Source organism: Cibotium barometz, chromosome 12 (assembly GCF_041138505.1).
Source record: "Cibotium barometz isolate CiBa-2024 chromosome 12, ASM4113850v1, whole genome shotgun sequence".
Taxonomy (NCBI): Eukaryota; Viridiplantae; Streptophyta; class Polypodiopsida; order Cyatheales; family Cibotiaceae; genus Cibotium; species Cibotium barometz.
In genome coordinates, this window is record NC_141057.1 from 11,665,970 (window position 1) to 11,685,519 (window position 19,550).

Genomic DNA, 19,550 nt, shown 5'->3' on the forward strand with positions numbered 1-19,550 from the left:
GCCAACGTAACGTTGGAAATTCACAAAAATAAGAGAAAATAGATAAAAGAAACAATATTTTATGTAGGTACAAGCATGCTACATTAATGTGGAGATTGGTTTTTTATTCTCACAAGATCTTTGGACATGAAGATAGAATCTAGTCTGAAATTTTCTCTGACAAGGGCCTTCCCGCTTCCACCTTTCTTTGAACTTTGAAATGTTGTGCTGCCTTTCCTTCGAAAGGTCTACCATTCTACACCACTGCCTCATTGTGCAGCAACCTCTTCTTTTCCAAAACTGCTCCCTTGATCCTGTTTGGCTTAGAGTAAGATGTTTCTTGTCAACTATCTGTCTGTCCACTTTCTCTTTCTTGAAACTTCACTTTGTTATCTTGTTTACATTACTTTGCTGTGGTTACAGATTCACAAGGTCTCCATGGTGAATAAAAACTATGGTCATTCTTGTGGAAGACGCTCTGTGGATGATAATGCTATGAAGGCAGAATTATACCACACATCCTTACCCCGTCGACCTGCTTCTTCTATTTCTTCGGTAGAGAATTCAAGTACAGTCAAAACGGAAGGAACTTGGGAAAGGTTTACTGTTTTGAAAGGAGCATGGGTGCTCATGCAACCTAGTAAAAGAAAGAGACCCCAGACAAAAAACATTTTCTTGGCATCATGGAAGGGAAGAGTACGAGATTTTAAAATCACCAGAGGGAAGATATCGGTGAAAGAAGTTTTGATTCAGCATGTGTACATGCATAAAGAACTTGTCTTGCGAGACTATCCAAATGATCTTCCGCAACACATGCCTAATTGTATATTTTTCTATTGTGGTTTTGTTCTTTATGAGGTGTATGGATTTTTAAGACAAAGCTTTCTTTCTTTGCTTATTGATATTCTTGTGTTATTTTATTTCAGATTTATACCCTTCATCGTATGAGACGTGGCAAAACATCGATTGTATTCTAGGATTTATAGATGTTTTGCATGGATCGATAGGAGAACAACAATACCAAGGTCGATGTGCAACAGAGCTAGCTCAATCCGGTATATTTTTTACTGATCATTTTTTATCAGTTGCTGGACAATGCAAACACACATGGTGTGTTAAGAAAACAAGACCTTCCGGCATGGAATTCAGTGGATTGGCCTCTCCCACATTTTAGTGTTACAGAGGCATATAGAGCCAAGCTTTTCAAAGAAGTACAGAAAGCTCTGAGGCCCAATATTGCCACAAGGATGATAAAAATTTCTTTATGCATGCCTCTCATAGTTTTTGTAGACTTGTTTAATACCTTTCCAGTGAAGGTTTCAAAAACAATGTTCACAGTTAAAGCAACAAGTCTGGCATGCATGCCACAATTTTTGGATAAAGGTTGGGATAAGAAGACATGTAGTTTAGTGTTTTGTGAGGTTGTCCAACCTTCTACGCAACTGAAGTACATGGTTGCATCACAAAATTTCATTTTTTCTTTTTATTATAAGCGCAGTCGAATGCTAGGTACAAAACTAGTCCCAATGGATCAAGATGAAGATTCTTTTGGTGCAGGAAATAAACTTCTTGATATTGATGTTGTTGAGAATGGTGATGTGCTAGTCAATATCTCATTAAGACAATGTTGCTCCCTAGCTCAATTGCGCAATGACATTCTATTTGAGACAGAAGGTTCTATTTCAAAGGACTTTTTATTTATCTACAACAATAAGAAGGTATACCATGTGACTTATCCTAGTCTCATTAAGCACTACTATTAGTTTACTTTACCCTATTGTTTCATATTGGCTTTTTGCAGGTGCTCAAAAGAAGAGAGAGTTCAATAAAATGCAAAGACATTGAAAATTTGAAAATTGAGATAACACAGACTCCATAAACAAAGGTATTATATTCAATAATGTAAAATTTTGTATAGAAGTGTTTAATTATATATGTAGAACATATTCTTGACAACAATTTTCTATTTATCTACAGGCTGATCTAGAGGCTGCTCTACATGGTCCAAGCTCACCGTATCATCTTTATTTGGAGAATCTATTTTCTGCTGCTCCATCCTGTCGTGTACAGTCTCTTGGTGCTACTCCATTGTCTCCTCCACTGTTTGTTGCTGCTCCATCATCTCCTCAATAACATCAGCAGCAGAAGCAGGTCCTTGTTCTTGTGGCTTCTCCTCATCAGCACTAGGTCCTTGTTCCTGTGGCACCACATCTGCATCATCTGTGTCATCAAGGTGTATGACACCTTCTCGGACTTTAGAGCTCTCACCCAACTCGACAGTAGCTGGTACAATAGGTTTGGGGGAGGCATACTTCAAAAACTTCCAAATTATATCAGCTCTGAAACTATACACATAGTTCGAGCTGAAGCTATCTTCTCTCATCTGCAATGAGATATGATGATTTAGAACACTTTGTACCAATATCAAATTTTTTGAAGCTAAATGAAAATTATTTTTTCTTACAAGCTCTGGCTGTCCTATCTCAAAATAGCTTGAAAGTATATATTTGGCACTAATCAGCACTCTCCAGCCACCACAGCTACTTGAATCATCTTGTTGTGGTGTCTGGATAGTTGGAAAGATATGTTAGAAACTGTTAATGTCTGAACAAAATAAAATTATTCAATAAGTTCAAAGGCATAGCATGAAATAGACATCAGTAGAGGGAACAACTTTCTACCTCTAAATCTATTGGCTCTATTGAATCCAAAAGATTGACATTAGGAGGACACTGATCCAATGCATCTAGAAGTCTTCTAATACAACTGCAATACATATAATTCAGTTAGTGTGCATTAAATCCAAATAATGAAGTTTAAAGTTAAAAATAGCACACAAACCACTTACAATTTCACCTCTCTGTGTGTGTTTCTAAGAGAGTTGAATAAAAAGCATTGCTTCTGCTGGATGTCAATAGAAGCAAAGCTCCAGTGGTCACTGCATAAGGAAAAAAGCATTAAGAAATCAAAAGCTACAAGAGTACTCAATCTTGAAGAAAAATCCCAAAAGAAGCAGCCACCCACATACTTGTTATGGTATGGAAGTAGCAAAATATCAACATGATCAAAATCACAGTGTCTGAACCAATTGGAAATATCCATGGGAGTTTCCTTTGGATCTCTTTACTTGAAGGAAATTGCAAGATCAATAATATAAACTGTATGCTGTACAGCATGGTTCAGCCAGCTTACATTGGACAAAACAATAATTAAGGTAAGGTGTAAGGGAGGAGGTACAATAAGGATTGTTTTGCAAACAAATGTAAAATAAAAGACACTTACTAGAGCATTGCAAGAATGATAGTATCTGAGCAATACTCATTCTTATGAGCCAATGCTGCTAAGCATGCTTTTGTTAAGTCAAAATTATTCTCTGAAAAATCATCTTCAATATGGACAACTATGTTAGGGCCCAGCTCCTGCAACCTTCTCTGTATCTGTAGCTCCATCTGTACAGTCTCCACATCTATAGGCAGATTTGGATTCTTCTATTTGCTGCTTCAGTGACTCCTCATATAGCAGCTTTCCCTCTGGTGCTCTTTGAGTGGGTCACTTCAACAACCTTCACCTTGTCTGCCTTCAATTTCCTTGTAGGTGGAATTAATAATATGTCTCTCATTTTTATGTCCTGCTATTCCATAGGATGGACCAGCTTGTCATACCTCCACCTCACTCTAGACAATGTGTTGAAGTCCTTGGCCATCAGAGTTACCCTGTGAGCATGGGCTACAAGCATTGCATCTTCAAAGTACTTCTCCAAGTAATCCTCTGCCATTTCCTGTAAGGAAAGAATGGCAGTCCTGTTCCACCTGAAACCAAGGTGCCAGCTATCACAAATTTCTCTCACTAGCCTCTGAAAAGGTGCCTTGGGGATTGCAAAACCTATAGCTTTTTGTTGTTTCCTGATCTCCTTTAGCACACCTGTAGAATGTTTTAACCTCTTGGACTTTCGCTGCAGCATGATCATTGGCTTCCCCTTCCTGCCACCATGTGCAACTCTTCCCTTTGGGGAGGCACACTAGATTCCTTGATATCAGCTGCTCCAAGCCCTGGCCCCTTGCCAGGCCTCCTTGCAGTTGCCTTGGGTCTTGCCATCACTCTGAAAAGGTGCATACAAAGCAATGGAAAAAGATTACAACCATGGAGAACATGGAATGATAAAAGAAGGTAATGAAAAATTGGATAAAGCAAAATTGAACAATTTGTAACAAAACGCGATTATGATAATTTAAAATTTCTAACAGCTCATCATCGCGTTTTTCTGCAAATACTTGAAACAACATGCTATTGCATCCCTATAGTTAATTCTTTGTCTTTTCAACTATAAACAATATGTATTGAGTTTATGCAAGAAGTATGCAGCCTTGAATAGCCTAGAAAGTTACAAAATCACAATGAAAGGGGTGGATGAAGAAGCATTTTCAAATTTGCAACAAAATGCAATTTGGGCTGTTTGAGATTTCTAAAGCCCTCCTCGCGTTTTACTGTAAATTCTTGAGGTAGCATAATGAAGAGAGTTGTTTGGTGATGTCCTATACATTATCTGATTGCATATGTCAGCATATAGAATTCATGTTATATAAATTTTTGTTCAGGCAAAAGCAAGAGACTAGAGCAGAAAGGTGAGTCTTCCCTTTCAAAACAAAGGGAACCAGAAGAGGACAAATCTCCATATTTTCTCCTATTTGACTTTCTTCACAAGTGCAAGGCTCAGAGGAACTTCCACATATACCACAGTATTTTCAACAGGGAGTTCACTATGAGCTCTATTTTGGAGCATCACAGAGATTTTGTTTCAGACCATTGGGATACCTTCAAACAACTGACAGAGGCAGGAAGGATTGTGGAAGGTGAAAAGGTTTTTGTGCATTTAAATCATATTGTCTCCATTGACAGGCTGAGGTACCATGTGAATAGAAGGTTTGACAGCCTACCTGAGGAATATAAATTCAGCTGTAACTTGCACACCAGAAAGTGTAGAGTGCTTGAGGAAAACATGGCATTCCTTATGTTGTCTTCCAACAGCAATCTCTAGAAGAGCAAGGGCAGGAGGCTGAAGAAGAAGATATATCTGAAGCGGAGGTAAAAGAGGATATTCTTGTGGCAACAGATATGGCAGAGCAGGAAGAAGATATCAACCTCGAGGATGAGGGGCTGCAAGTGGCTGCTCTTGCCCTATTTCAACTGAGGACTGAAACTCTTAGGGCAGCACAGCCAGTTGAAGATTTTGATGTTCAGAGCAGCAACTATGCAGTGCCCATGCTTCCAGGTGTCTTGATTGGTGGTAAAGATTATGTTTTCCTCCATGATATAGAGTGTATGTTCAATTTGAGGGAGGACTATGCCATTTCCCTTATTGCCTAGGCTTCAAGGCTTGACAAGGAGGTTGGCATAGAGGATGACCATTCACTGCTAGCTTTGGAAACAACTTTTGATCCTGCAGAGGCCAGGCTTACTATTTGTTTCAAAGAGGCTGAAAATTTCCAAGAGCCAGATGAAGCTGCCTTCCAGCTCACCCAGGAAGCTATGAATCTCTCAGCGCTTCATAAGGAAAAACTTAAAGAAGAGGCTAGACTGGAGGGGAGAGGAATAAATCTTTGGAAAGATGAACTTCTTGTTGTTGATGAAAATGAGAAGGTATGATATTATTACTTCAAATCAAATACTTTATCTTGTGTTTAAATGTTTTGTAGTTATGTATTATTGTCTCACTCCAATCTTTTGATACATGGCAGCTACAAATTGAGGATGACACATTCCTCTAGAGAACAAGTGGAAGCAGGCCGGCTGGGTTTGGCAAAATGTCAAGCCTAGCTCATTATATATTCATGATCTAGGCAGTGCTAAGATCTTGATTTACCATAGGCAGTTGAGCAACAATGGAGAAGCCATTGTTTACTTCTTTAAATGTTTGTCTAGGGTTTTAGGTGGACATGATCTTCCATGGCAAAAGGAAAAGATCATTTTAATAGAGAGGTTGTCCGCCATAGATATATTTGGGGATTATGTGAATAAGCAGGCCTCTAGGGCCTCTTACTTTTTGTCTTACACTTCTTATGCATTAGCATGTGGTGTTAAGGAGCCCAAATGTCTAGAGGGCTATGGAAAACACAAGCTCATAAGGTTTCGAGAGCCACCCATGATTGCATTAGGCCACACAATCCAAGAAGAAGAACACGTGGAGATAGCTGAAGACAAGGATACTCCTCTCAGACAAGCAACAGAGGCAAGCATTGATAAACAGAAAGTCGACATCAAGCCAATAAGGAAGAAAAAGAGTCCAATTAAGTTCAAAAAGAGAGTTCCGACTCGCAGGCCTTGGGAGTAATAGGATTTAGTCATCAAATATAGCACAAACATTATGTTGAAGTTGAACTGATTTGTACAAAGTCTTTGATCCTTATCAGTTCCTTGTCCGTACGGACGATCAGTACCCTTTTGCATTTGTCCCATCACCGTACGACACTTCAGTACTCTTCCCACACTCAGTAGCTTCTAAAAGCGTTTGACACTCAGTACTTTATTGGTAAGGATCAATAGTGTGTCTAGAATAATTAAGTAGTATTGATTGAATTTTTTGTGTTAATATATGGATGTATTGATGCTTGTTAATATAGATCACATGTTTCACAAAAGAAATACTTTTGATGGAGTCTCAAAACATATAGGCATAACACCAAGAGTCACTTGTTCCACAGAATAAAAATCTATTGATTGAGTTTGAAAACATGTGGACATAACACCAATAAGTTACAAACTGCTATTCATGTTTACTTGTCCATTTATGGTTTCTAAATATCTTCGAATCCCTCCATTGTCTATGTCTCTCTGCTGCCATTGAATTGTCCAAAGTTTGTCTTCGTCTTTGCTTTTGGGCTAGAATAAAAGCAAGCTTGACTTTGGAACTAGCAACTTTTCTTTTAGCATGCAGCCTTTGTAGAATGCCTCGGTAAAACCATTGGAAGACTTCCTTCAGACTATTTGCCTTTTGACTCCCTCCATAGTGTTGTGTGTGTCTGAAAAATGCATTACGTGCCATGTAGTGAGACTTCTCCATGCCTTGGGTAGACCAAATTGCTGGGCATCCATACTTTTTGACAAAATAGGGAAGGTGGTTGTAGATGATATGCTGTTTTCACAAAGACATAAGAATGCATGGTAAGTTATAAAAGAAAAGAGGATCACACTTAAGTAAAAGAAGAAGACATCACTTTACCATGTAGTGAGTTATATTGCAGACTGTCCATGCATCTTTCATTGACTTCCCAAAATGTTTAATTGCCTAGTAAGTTATAAAAGAAAAGAGGATCACACTTAAGTAAAAGAAGAAGACATCACAAAGACATAAGACTGCATAGTAAGTTATAAAAGAAAAGAGGATCACACTTAAGTAAAAGAAGAAGACATCACTTTACCATGTAGTGAGTTATATTGCAGGCTGTCCATGCGTCTTTCATTGACTTCCCAAAATGTTTAATTGCCTCTTCAAAGTTCTTGTAATCACTCTTTGTCCATGTTACATTGTCACAGAACATGAAGAGTTGATCAAAAGACCTCCACACCTCTGCCTTCACATTTCGTGCTTCCCCATCTGCCTCATGATCTTTCACGGCATTATGGACTTGCTTCCACAATCCATAACTAATCCTTGAAACTGTTCTACCTTGCCTTACTTGCTTACTACTGTGTTTGGGTCGAGACAAGAATCTTCTTGCCTTAACACCACCAATAGAGGGCTTGATTAGTACCTCCTTGCCATTGGTAGACTTTTTAAAATCCTTTGTGATATGAACATCACCTCCATGCAGACCTATATCGGATAACACTTTTTCCAATGCATGAAGAGCATCCTTTCTATTTCTTTCGGGACGGAGTTTCCAAGCAAATCCAATATACAAAAATACCAATTTCTCAATAATTCGACATAGAGCATGCAATGTGCATATGTGAACATTACATAGTGGAATGTCAAGAATGGCCTTGAAGTCAGGGTCAACTTTATCTCTATTAGGTGCTCTCTTCCACCATTTGGAATCCATTACTTGAGCTGATTCTTTGCAGTAAAGATAAGGAGACTTTGAGTTACCTCCTTTACGAACGTTATACATACATTTAAGTGTTTTAAGATCCCCCGCCATGTGCCACTCTACTTGAAAATCACCTTTTCCTACAACATGGAGATTCTCTCCTTGCACTTGTCTTTTAATTATTCTTGGTATTTTCGTGTGGTGAAACACCCAATCTAGTGTTTCATGGTCTTCTATCTTTACCTGTGAATATACAAAACAAAAGTCTTACTATAAAAGATTTGAAAACATTGACTAAAATCAAGTACGAAATAAAAAATGATCATACCTGGAATGAGCCCAACCACCATATGTGTTTCTCCGACTGCACACTAAAATACTTCGAACTCGCTTCATTCAATGATGTATCAAGTGCTCCATTCATCAATGTGATCGTAATCCTTTCCAATTTCTTTTCCTTTACAACCTCACACTCATCCAGTTTGATAACAAATTTCAAAATGCCTTTGCACTCTTCAAATGTTATTCCATAAAACTCGACCATTCTTCTTTGAAGTTGTTGTAGATCTACAAATATATTGTTCCAAGGGTCATACACAGTGGTTCCTTTAGCACCATAAAATATTTCTTCAATATGGATATATGGTCCAATAAACTCATCTATACTTTCATTCAAATGACCTCTTATCTTCCACACTGTTGGTGGATTTGGCAGTAAAACTCGTTTAATCCTTTGATCTCTCAAAGTTGAGGATATCGCATGGAAAATCGAACTATATCCCTTCCTGCTAACTCCACTAACATCAAAAGCCTCTTGGATTGTAGTACCATCAACTTGATTATTGGATATAAAGTCCTCTACAACATTGCGTTTGATTGTTTTGTATTTTTTTTCTTCAATCAAACCTTTTGCTACACCACAAGAAAGCAATCCTTTCATTTGTTTAACTGGAAGAAGGTTGGGATCCATATTTTCTTTTGCAGGCTCCAATAGTTTCCTATAGTAACAACACAATATGCCTATATTATTCAACACTTCCAATCCTGTTTTGTGTTAATGGACAAAATAGATATAGTCATTTGAGAGCATTTTTGAGTATAAAAAATAAAAAATTACAAACTAACCTTGCTTCCTGAATTCTTCGCTTGCATCCATCAGTCCCAGCCTTCAAATTTGCAATGTTTTTAATCTTCCTGCTTCGTTGTCTGTCTCCAAGCACGGTTCTCTTCCTTCTTGATCTTGTCAACTCTTTTTTACTCTTTGAATGCTCCTCAATTTCATTCTGCAACTGCTGCTCCAATTTTGCACGAATAGCTATCTCTTGAATCCTGGCTCCCTTTTCTTGTAGGTACATTGTTTTATATGTTTCTGCAAATGCAGACTGTGCTAAAATATAACCAAGAAGTCCATTTTGTCCATCGCCCGCAAACCTCAGTAGTGTGGTTGGATTGACAAATGGAGGTGTGGAGTTTTTTACTAGACATTTTGGATGTATACTTCCATCACACTATAAGTCAATATGTTGGAGCCCTTCTCTTCTCATATTTTTTCGTTGTTGAGCATTTAGCACCGTATCCTTTCGTCTTTTTTGTGCTGGAGCATATTGTTCTTCTAAGTCGATGTGAAGATGGTATAATCGCTTCTTCTGAGATTGTAACTCACTAGTATCGGCCATTTTTTGTGCTTCTGAGGTTGCAAAGTTGGCTTGTCAATCTCATAGTCTTTTTGTAACATGAATTGTGGAAGTGTGGCGGTATCCATACAATCATTAAGTTCAGTGATGGATTCTTTATGAGAGGCCTGCACACGTCGTCAAAAGAGATGCGAAATCTTCGAGAAACAAAAAAAATTAAGGAGATATTTAATGCAAAATCGTGTTAGTTAGACAAAAGATTATCTTATTCTTTTCTGAACTGACAGTTCAGTGGTCCTTACTGACAGTTCTGAGCCACGTTTCCATATTTTATTATTTTTGAGATCTTTTAGGAGAGAAATAAATCGAAAAATAGTGAATTTATTACAGGGCCCCAAAATGAGCTCCCTTTTTCCCTAATGGAGAAGGAGAGGAGAGGGGGAGAGGAGAGAATTGTCGGGCGAAATCGGAAATTTCATGAACGATGGGATTCTTAAGAAAATTTAGGAAATTTCTAGAAATTATTTTTCGAAATCTTGAAAAATTGGTATTAAAATGATATAGATTCAAAGAGAAAGCAAGAGATGGGGGCTTGGTTCAAAACAAGGATAGATCTTTTTGTATGTATGTGGATTATAGAGCTTTAAATAAGCTCACCATCAAGAATCTATTTTTGTTTCCACGCATAGAAGATATCCTTAACAAGTTAGATGGATCGACATGCTTTAGCCAAATTGATCTCAAGAGTGCGTATCATTAAGTGCATTTGGTACCTGAGGATGTACATAAAACTGCTTTTACCACGGAGCGAGAAAAAACAATAAGAAGGGAGAGAGAAAAACTCGTGCTATGTCTATGGAAGAGAGAAGTATGTTATGAATTTAAAATTTTAAATAAGCTTATTTTAAAAACATTTAAAAAGTGTACTAAAGTAGGTAAGACAATTGCCAAGAATAGATAGGTGAAATGACTAGCTTATTAAAGACACTACCCCTAAATATAGGTGAAAAAATAGAGCGTTTTGTCTCTAGTATTTTAGTTAAATCACTTTGATTAGGAAATTGAATCCAATCCTCATGTGGCCCTTTTTTTTTCATTTTTGGCCCTAATGGGGAATTCATGCTTGATGTGGATGATGATAGCACTTTGGATGCACATTTTGAGCAGTTATACGCTATGGATTATGCCTATGTGCTTCTATGTGATAAGGAACATGTATTGGGATTCACATCTAAAAATACTTGTGAATACTATACTATGAATGTGATGATTATGCATGCTCATAGGAGACATTGATATAGTGGACCATGACTTGGATTATTTAAGGGATGATGTATATGATGAGGGCATTAGTTCACTCATGATTATGTATGATCCCGCCTATAAGGCATCTTCATTTGGCATAGGATAAAAAATAAGACAACAGTAAAATAGTACAAGTATAGATAGGTTAGAAAATGTTTATAAACCTAAAAATTTAGAAACTTGGGTGAATCTTTTAAATTTTCTATCTCATATGGTAGTATCTAGTGTACTTTTGACAAATTTATCTCTAGAACCTACTAAAAACTAGAAAAATTTAGATGATTTTTCCATAAAAATATTTCTAGTGAAATATACCAAGAATATCAAAGACCCCTCTAAAATAGCCCTTGGGCTAAATATAACTACTAAGTCTTTCCTTGATTTGGCCTTTTGTGGATGTTGACATGACCCATCACATGTCGTTTGGGATAAATGGTTCTTGGTTATATGAGATAGGCCTTGCTTAAACTTATGATTATTATTGGTGGGGTGATTAAGTTTTCATTGGACCCTAGTACATTTGGTGGTCACTTTACTTCAACTCATGATCATTGCAGATGCTATTGTGATTTCTATGACTATGAGACATTGATATTTGATGATGATCTTCATGGAGTTCTCTTTGATCTAGGCAATCATTTAGACCATTATCTTGGTGGATCATTGCATGAAGCTTCCATCAGCATATATATTGGGTTATGTACATGTACTCTGGTCAGATCTGACACAACAGTTATAAAACATATTGTCGTGTTACACTGTTGCATAGAGAAATCGTCTGTTTTTGCAGGTTTTTGTTGTTGCAGGCTAATATGTCTAACGGACTCAATCAGATTGTTAGTGAGAAGCTCGATAAGAATAACTTCCATGCTTGGAAGTTTAGAATGACCAATTTCCTGATGGGTAAAGGATTTTGGGACTATGTCGAAGGAGACAATGAGAAGCCTCTAGAGTTTTCTGAAGAGAATGCCACTCCAACAGATATAAAGACATTCAAGGATTAGAATCACGGTGCAAGGAAAGTCACGTATTGGCTTTCAATCAATGTCACAGACACAATGATAGGACACATACATGATGCCAACAATACTCCAATAGTTGCATGGTAGAACTTGGTGTAGATGTTCTAAACCAATATAAATGCAAGGAAACTACATCTAAAATAAGAGCTACATACTATGAAAAAGAAAAGCATGTCTAATGAGTATGCTTTAAAGATCAAGGACATTGTTAAATCCCTTAGGTCTATCAATGTATTGGTGGAAGATGATGATTTGGTGAGAGTCAGTTTGAATAGGCTTGACAAAGAGTACAAGTCATTTAAGACTTCCATTGTAGTTAGAGAAAATCTTCCCAACTTTTGGGACTTGGTGTCTATGCTGATCATAGAAGAAAAGTCTCTAGGCGAGGATTGTTCTTCATAAAGCAAGAACACAACAGAGCATGCCTTCTACTGTAATTTAGGTTGAGGCAGAGGTAGAGGTCATGGTCGAGTCCAAGGTGGTGGTGGCTAACAAGAACACTAGAATTCTAGACAACAACAGAGTCCAATAATTCACACCAACAGGTAGAAGAGACCAGTCTAGAGACAGGGAAGCCAAAGAGACTGAGACGGTTGAAAAATGAAATGAGAGTGCAAATAGCATAGAGTGCTATTATTATGGCAAACCATGGCACATGGTAAAGGATTGCTATAAAAACCAGAATGATATTAAAAGTGAAAAGTTTCAGCAAGGTAACTCTGTGTCATCTAGTAAACAGGGTGGTGATTAGAGGTGAGCAATTTTTTATGATTCAGTACATGCTCATCCCCAGAATAGAGATCTGTTAAGATCTCAAGATATATGGTATGTGGATTGTGGCGCCTCTAACCACATGACTAGTCATGATGAAGGATTTAGAGACATGTAGAAAATAAAAAAAACAGGTTATGTAGAAACAGCGCATCCTATTGTACATGTTGGTGAAGCGCCATTGTCTATGCAGGATGACAAAATTAAGTACTTGACAGATGTACTTCATGCTTTAAATATTACAAAGAACATTGTTTTTGTTAGATAGATGGATGAGAAGGGTCTGCAAGTGAGGTTTAAAATGTTTTGTGGAAGACTTCAAAAATCAGTGTCACTTGGTTGCAAAGGGTGATAGAAATGGCAGGATGTTTACTTTGGATGTGAACATGCATGAGGTAAAGGTAGCCATGTTGATGAAGGATTTAGAGACATATAGAAAATGAAAAAATCAGGTTATGTAGAAACAAGTGATGATACTACGCATTCTATTGCACATGTTGGTAAAGTGCCATTGTCTATGCAGGAGGACAAAATTAAGTACTTGGCAGACGTACTTCATGTTTCAAATATTACAAAGAACATTATTTTTGTTGGATAGATAGTTGAGAAGGGTCTGCAAGTGAGGTGTAATCCTCAAGGTTGTTTTGTGGAAGACTTTAAAAATCAGTGTCGCTTGGTTGCAAAGGGTGATAAAAATAGCAGGATGTTACTTTGGATATGAACATGCCTAAGGTAAAGGTAGCCATGTTTGTGCATGGAACAGGTGCCATTGCAGATATTGACATATGACACAAGTGCATCGGTCATGTGAATATACAGCCAACTGAAGTCTATGCAGACCCAAAATATTGTTACAGGTTTACAAAATTTAAGGTTGATGGTATGCATAAAGTATGTGAAGCATGCCAGCTTGGTAAGTAGGCTAAAACATTCTTTCTCACATAAAAAGTACGTCAGTGTAAGGCCATTAGATGTTATACATTCAAATGTATGCGGACTGACCAGACTGCAACAATTGCAAGTTGTAGGTATTATGTTACATTCATTGATGACCACACCAAGAAAGTGTGTGTTTACTTCACGAAGGAGAAAAGTGAGATGTTTGCCCACTTTTAGAGATTTAAAGTCTTGGTCGAGAAGAAAAAAGACATGTAAATAAAATGCTTGAGATCAGATGGTGGGGTAGAGTATTTCTCCAATAACTTCGTGGCGATCTCTTGAGAAAGTAGGGAATCAAGAGATAGTTTACATACAGGTCACTACAATTGTTCATGGTATAATGCATGAATAGAAGTTTATAGACATAAGACTGGATGTGTCTCGCTTGAAAGTGTTTGGGTGTATTGCATATGTGCATGTTCCTAAAGAAGTAAGAACAAAGTTGGATCCAAAGGAAAAAAAATGACTCTCCCAATTTCGATTGTACTGGAACCAAATTTTCGAAAGCTTCAGAATTCAAATAGAACACTATTCAGCCTCCAAATTCGAGCCAGAAAGTTACATAGTAGAAGCAGTGTTCGAAAAGAACCCGAGTATAGTGTAATTTGCACCTGCAGATTTTTAAAACTACCTTCAAATTTGAAACTTAAGGGTATAAAAACCTGCAGATTTTGAGGGGTTGTAGAACAAAAACCTTCAAAACTTGAAAATTTTCTTTATAAATAATTTCACAATTTTTAGATGAAGGTTTTTTACTGTTTGGGAAAATCATTTTTTTCGAACACTGAGTAGAAGGCCAGCTCCATTAAGTTACATAATAGAAGGCCAGCTCCATTTATAGCTTTGCTGATTTGCAAGCTGAGTTACGTGCACGCGCAGAGTGACGTGCATGTGTTGCAAAACATTGTAGGAATCCAGATGTTGATTAGTAGTAATGGTTGATTTTGGGTACCGCTTAACAACGCGAAGGTGCATGGTTTTGCGGACAATGTGATCGTAACGTTAATTAGTTGTCCAGGAATCTACGCTAACGATCCTAATTTCAACGCCGCACATGCACGTAAATCAACAAGAAGCAGCCCAATCCCGTCACTTCCCGTGCTGTTTTACAGCTCCCACCAAGGTTGATTTTCGACTGTTGACTGCATGCCCACAAACGTGTTTTTTTCTCAATTTTTTTGACGGCCCATAGAAAATTTTGGTTGTGTTTGGCGGCCAAAACACGCAAAAAGGGGCTTGGCGGCCGTAAAAAATGAAGCCTGCGATATTGCATCGGTCACGAATAGCATTTCATGTTATTCTTTTTATTATGTAAGGATGGCATTACGCATTGTCGATTCGTTGCTAATTAATGTTTTGTAGGAGTTAATCTATAAATCAAGCTAAAATTAATACTGTGCTAGCTGCCTACTATTGCAACTTTATTGGATCAGATAATGATATAATTAATGTTGTTGTCACCCGTTTAATCTGGATCTAGAGAAAGAAAAAGCCGAGCGATCGATCGGTTCTTTTGATAGGATGTTCGTGCTGTGTGTATTTGCGCCCACCTCTGTAATCCTGATGTGTGCATTAATATGGGTTAGCGTTGAGTTAATGCGGTGTTGTTGGGGTTCAACATGTAGAGTGAAAGGCATCAATGATGGCGTTAGCAAGCTTCCGCCTGGCTCGATGGGGTGGCCATTCGTGGGGGAGACGACAGAGTTTCTAGAGCCACACAGGGCGACATCGATAGGAAGATTCATGGAGAGCCACAGAGCGAGGTACTGCGACAAGAAACAGCAATACAATAATTGAGCTAATCCTGTCCTAATACTATTGATCGATATTGATGATGCCGGTGTTGCTAATCTGTTGCGCTAATCTCAGGTTTGGAAGCGTGTTTAAGAGCCACTTGTTTGGGCATCCAACCGTGGTGTCCACGGACGCGGCTCTCAACAGATATATCCTGCAGAATGAAGGCAAGCTGTTTGCGACAAGCTATCCGAGCTCGGTGTGCAGGATACTGGGCAAATGGTCCATGATCGTGCTTGTGGGCGATGCCCATAAGCGCATGCGCGCCCTCGCTTCCGCCTTCATACGCCCCGACAAGCTCCACCACCATCTCTTCCTCCGCAACGTCCACTCTCTCGTCCTTTCCACACTGCAGTCCTGGCCGATGCACGGTATCCTTCCCGCCGCCCAACACGCCAAACAGGTCTCTACATGTCACCTTGTGATTCCGTCACTCACACGCAACTTCACAATCAAAGATTAGCACGTTAATACTGCCCTTATAGATAGCTTTAACTAACGTCCCTTAGCCATGATTGGCAGTTCTAGGGTGTATTCGTGTGCGCAGCATTATATGGGACACGTTTCCTAGATTATGATTGACTAATTATTCCACTAATAAATATTATTGCTTTGATTGTCTTTTAGTTTACCTTCAACTTGATGATTCAACAAATGCTGAGCATGAGCCCTGAAGAGCCCAACAGTCTCTTCTTCTTGCGAGAGTATCAGAGCTTCATGAAAGGGCTCATTGCACTTCCTATCAACCTGCCCGGCACATCTTACCATGCGGCATTAAGGGTAAATATGTGTTACTAAATCTTTGAACTCTCACTCTGATCATCGAATTAGAGCTTCATTTTCTCACAATTTGAAGGAGTATATCAACTTCAATCTGATTATGGTCGTTAATCTGATTTTAGATCAATCCGCCTTCCCGGTACTTACATGGTCACGACTCTTCCAATAGATCCATAAGAATATCGAGTAATAACTTGAGATTAAACAAATCGTCTTGCCAATTACATGTTATTAGCCCAGCCCGCCATTGACTTAGCATACAATGGTTTATATATGAAAGAACTATGAATTGATCTGTCTGAGCCTCTAGACGTTTGAGTTGATGTACCGTACCTTAATTATCTGTGCTTTGATTAGGTTTATTAATCAAATTCATACTCTGATTCAAAACAATTTTTTCTATTTCAGTCAAAAGACAAGATTATGCAGAAGATCAAGGACATCATGGTGAGAAGGAAGAAAAATCCCGATGTGAAGTATGATGACTTTCTGCAGTTCATCATGGAAGATGGTACTCTAGAGGGTGATCAAGTGTTGGACCTCATCATGAACATGCTCTTTGCTGGTCATGAGACATCTTCTGTCGCGCTTACCCTAGCCATAGGATTTCTAGCTGCCTCTCCAATCGTATTGCGAAAGCTCAGAGTGAGTCATTGATCAATTTACCTCATTCTTTGCTACATAAAATTAATTGCTTTCTCTAATTCTTCTTCTTCTTCTTCTTCTTCTTTTGTTTTGAAAAAGTACTTTTAGAATTCTTCTTCTAATCTAATTAACCATATCTGATTGTGATCATTGGGTTACATTGATATGAATTCTAAATCGGTGTAATTTCAGATTAGAATTAAACATTTAATGTGTGCTATAGGATGAGCACCAAAGACTAAGATCCATGAAGAATCCAGAGGACGAGATTGTGTCTTTGGAGGATTACAAGGCAATGGACTTCACTCAGTGTGTAAGTATCTACTCAAGTCTGTTATGCTTGTTTCAATCATGCAAGCATCTAGGTACTTGTATCCTCTAGAAGCTAATTATGTCCATGATCAGTAATCATTTGTTACCAAAATTTTGTTTCTTTAATCAGGTGATAAAAGAAACGCTTAGGCTTGGAAATGTAGTGAGGTTCGTTCACAGAGAGGCCACCGAGGATGTCACTTTTGGAGGTAATTAGTAGGCTGATACTTGAGTTTCCATTACTTTAAAGCTTTTTAATGTATGTTTAGAAGCAACAAACCCCGGTCATTAATAAATTCAGCGTTTTCTCACATCCAAATAACCAATGTTAGAAATATGTTGAATATATTTTGTCATGCCAGGATACACCATTCCAAAAGGCTGGAAAGTCCTTCCCATATTTGCTGCCCCTCACTTGGACAAGGCTTTCTACGAAGATCCACTAAGATTTCATCCAGAAAGATGGCAAGTAGGTTGCTCATTGATACGGCGCTGTATTAAGCCATAATTTTACTAGTAACTCAAAAAGAAAGCTAGGCACCATTATTTGATTCCCAAGAAAAAAAGGATTCAATTAAGTGCTTTGCTTCATAATTAGACGTAAACTAAGTACTGGCATTATGAAATGAAATAAACACAGCGTTATTTAATCAATGATTAGCAATCGTATATTTTTAACATTATCGTATATTGCTAGTTGTAGTAAAGTCTGGTATTTCAATTGCAGACAGCACAAAATCATGTATATTTTACACCCTTTGGAGGAGGTATAAGGTTGTGTGCAGGAATCGAGCTTGCCAAGTTGGAGATTGCGTTGTTTCTACACCATCTTGTATTGCATTTCGAGTAAGGATTCCGGCTACACTACTACATTAAACCCATATAATCCTGATTATCTGATCATTTCAGTGATTTCACATTGAGTTTTGGATACCAACGAGATTTTTTGTGTTTGCGTACAGTTGGACATTGGCCGCAGGGCCACACGTTGATGCTATGGCCTTCCCATTCGTGGATTTTCCGAAGGGATTGCCAATCGAGGTGAAGAAGCTGCGTTAAATCCAGGCATTGCTCTCTTATATGTAATGATCGGCTTCTAAATTCTAGGTTTTAGCTGGGGGAAATTGTTTTAATGGTAATTTGGATTTGTATGAAAAGCTGGGCTTTTCCAGTACTAAGGTAGCAGTTACAGCACATTTGTATTTTTATTCTAAGCCGTGAAGCCTAGCTTTTGCAAGAATGTGGGATTGTTGTAAACTTCTAAGTATTTTTTGAGATGATGATCTTACAGATAATTTTCATTTCAGTGTAGTTATAAGGTAGTACAGCATTCAATGATTGCCAAAATAACTTTAGAATATTCTCTTTTTCCTCTTTTTTTGCAATATAATCTATAATTGTGTGGCATTTTCCACAATATATTAGAAATTACCTTAGCCAATAGCCATCACACAGCAGCTCTGCAAGCCCCCAAAAACAAATTATTAATATATATTGCTGAATAAACTCTCACCGTGGCCTCTGTAATGATAAACAATATTACTAGCAGCCGTTGGATTCTCTCACCACCCACCATCCATGGGCTGAGTTTCGATGTGCGGCCTCCGGTTCTTCCAGCTGACTGCACGGTGCACACAGAAATCAGTTTAACATTGACTTGTTTCATAACTACATCATTTATTTCCACAATTAGATGCTGCTAATCTGCTACACAGTGACACACTTGTATTAAAATCTCAACACAACATCAAACTGCCTCGATTGGGTAAGGTCAGCATTAAATTAATTTTCCATGTACCTTTCAACTCGTAGAATCTCGAGAGTCGAGACACACATGCTATAAAAAATGGCAGCTATCGATGCAAATTAATCTTATATTATCGTGATTCGTGTGTCTTGCTTCATATGCTAGAGACGGCTTTGTATCATAAACTTTCATGTAATCACGTGCTTTTCGAAGTGTATGAAGGCTTGCTACTTGTAATTGTATGGTTATTATCAAAACAGAATCTTTAATACTAAAAGCATTGGAAAAGATCAGAGCATTAATCCATGCTTAATGACGTTGAACGCGTGCTTGTAATTCCATAGTTCCGTTACATTAACGAATTAATCTTTAAAGCTGGAAGAATAAGAATCTGTTTGGTTTTTCCACCGCGAAACAAGTTCAGCCAAAATAATAATGAAACTAAAAGAGTACAGAGATCCCTATCATCATCAATGCAGGTTTCATGCATCATGATGTTGAATATTTTTTTTTCAAAAACAGGCAGATATATTTATGAAAGAAGGAGAATCCAAGATACATGGGCCACGTGTCCATCATGCATTGGACATGTGGC

At 38.0% G+C, this 19,550-nt stretch overlaps 1 protein-coding gene and 1 long non-coding RNA gene across 3 annotated transcripts; both read left to right on the forward strand.

Moving 5' to 3' along the window:
* Positions 1–902: 902 nt before the first annotated feature.
* LOC147633057 (uncharacterized) lies at positions 903–2,073 on the forward strand. Its single transcript, XR_015267043.1, has 3 exons — positions 903–1,034; positions 1,781–1,864; positions 1,957–2,073. It is a non-coding gene; the product is annotated as an uncharacterized LOC147633057 (long non-coding RNA).
* A 12,707-nt stretch (positions 2,074–14,780) lies between these two features.
* On the forward strand, positions 14,781–18,537 carry LOC147633058 (cholesterol 22-monohydroxylase CYP90B52-like). 2 transcript variants are annotated; one of them, XM_086805785.1, is made up of 10 exons: positions 14,781–14,800; positions 15,303–15,440; positions 15,547–15,874; positions 16,099–16,251; positions 16,660–16,896; positions 17,120–17,209; positions 17,339–17,417; positions 17,571–17,677; positions 17,936–18,054; positions 18,171–18,537. In XM_086805785.1, the coding sequence occupies exons 2-10, from the start codon at positions 15,349–15,351 to the stop codon at positions 18,265–18,267; spliced, it is 1,302 nt and encodes a 433-aa protein (XP_086661911.1). In that variant the 5' UTR covers positions 14,781–14,800; positions 15,303–15,348; the 3' UTR covers positions 18,268–18,537. The 2 variants fall into 2 exon arrangements, with proteins under 2 accessions (XP_086661911.1, XP_086661910.1); XM_086805784.1 differs by lacking the exon at positions 14,781–14,800 and having other exon boundaries at positions 15,054–15,440.
* Positions 18,538–19,550: the final 1,013 nt, after the last annotated feature.

What these genes read in the sequence shown, in the direction of transcription:
- LOC147633058 (XM_086805784.1), top strand. Translation starts at nt 15,199, where the DNA reads ATGTTCGTGCTGTGTGTATTTGCGCCCACCTCTGTAATCCTGATGTGT. An exon ending in CTTACCATGCGGCATTAAGG is followed by an intron (nt 16,252 to 16,659) that starts GTAAATATGTGT and finishes TTTCTATTTCAG; the next exon opens with TCAAAAGACAAGATTATGCA. An exon ending in CGAGGATGTCACTTTTGGAG is followed by an intron (nt 17,418 to 17,570) that starts GTAATTAGTAGG and finishes TTGTCATGCCAG; the next exon opens with GATACACCATTCCAAAAGGC.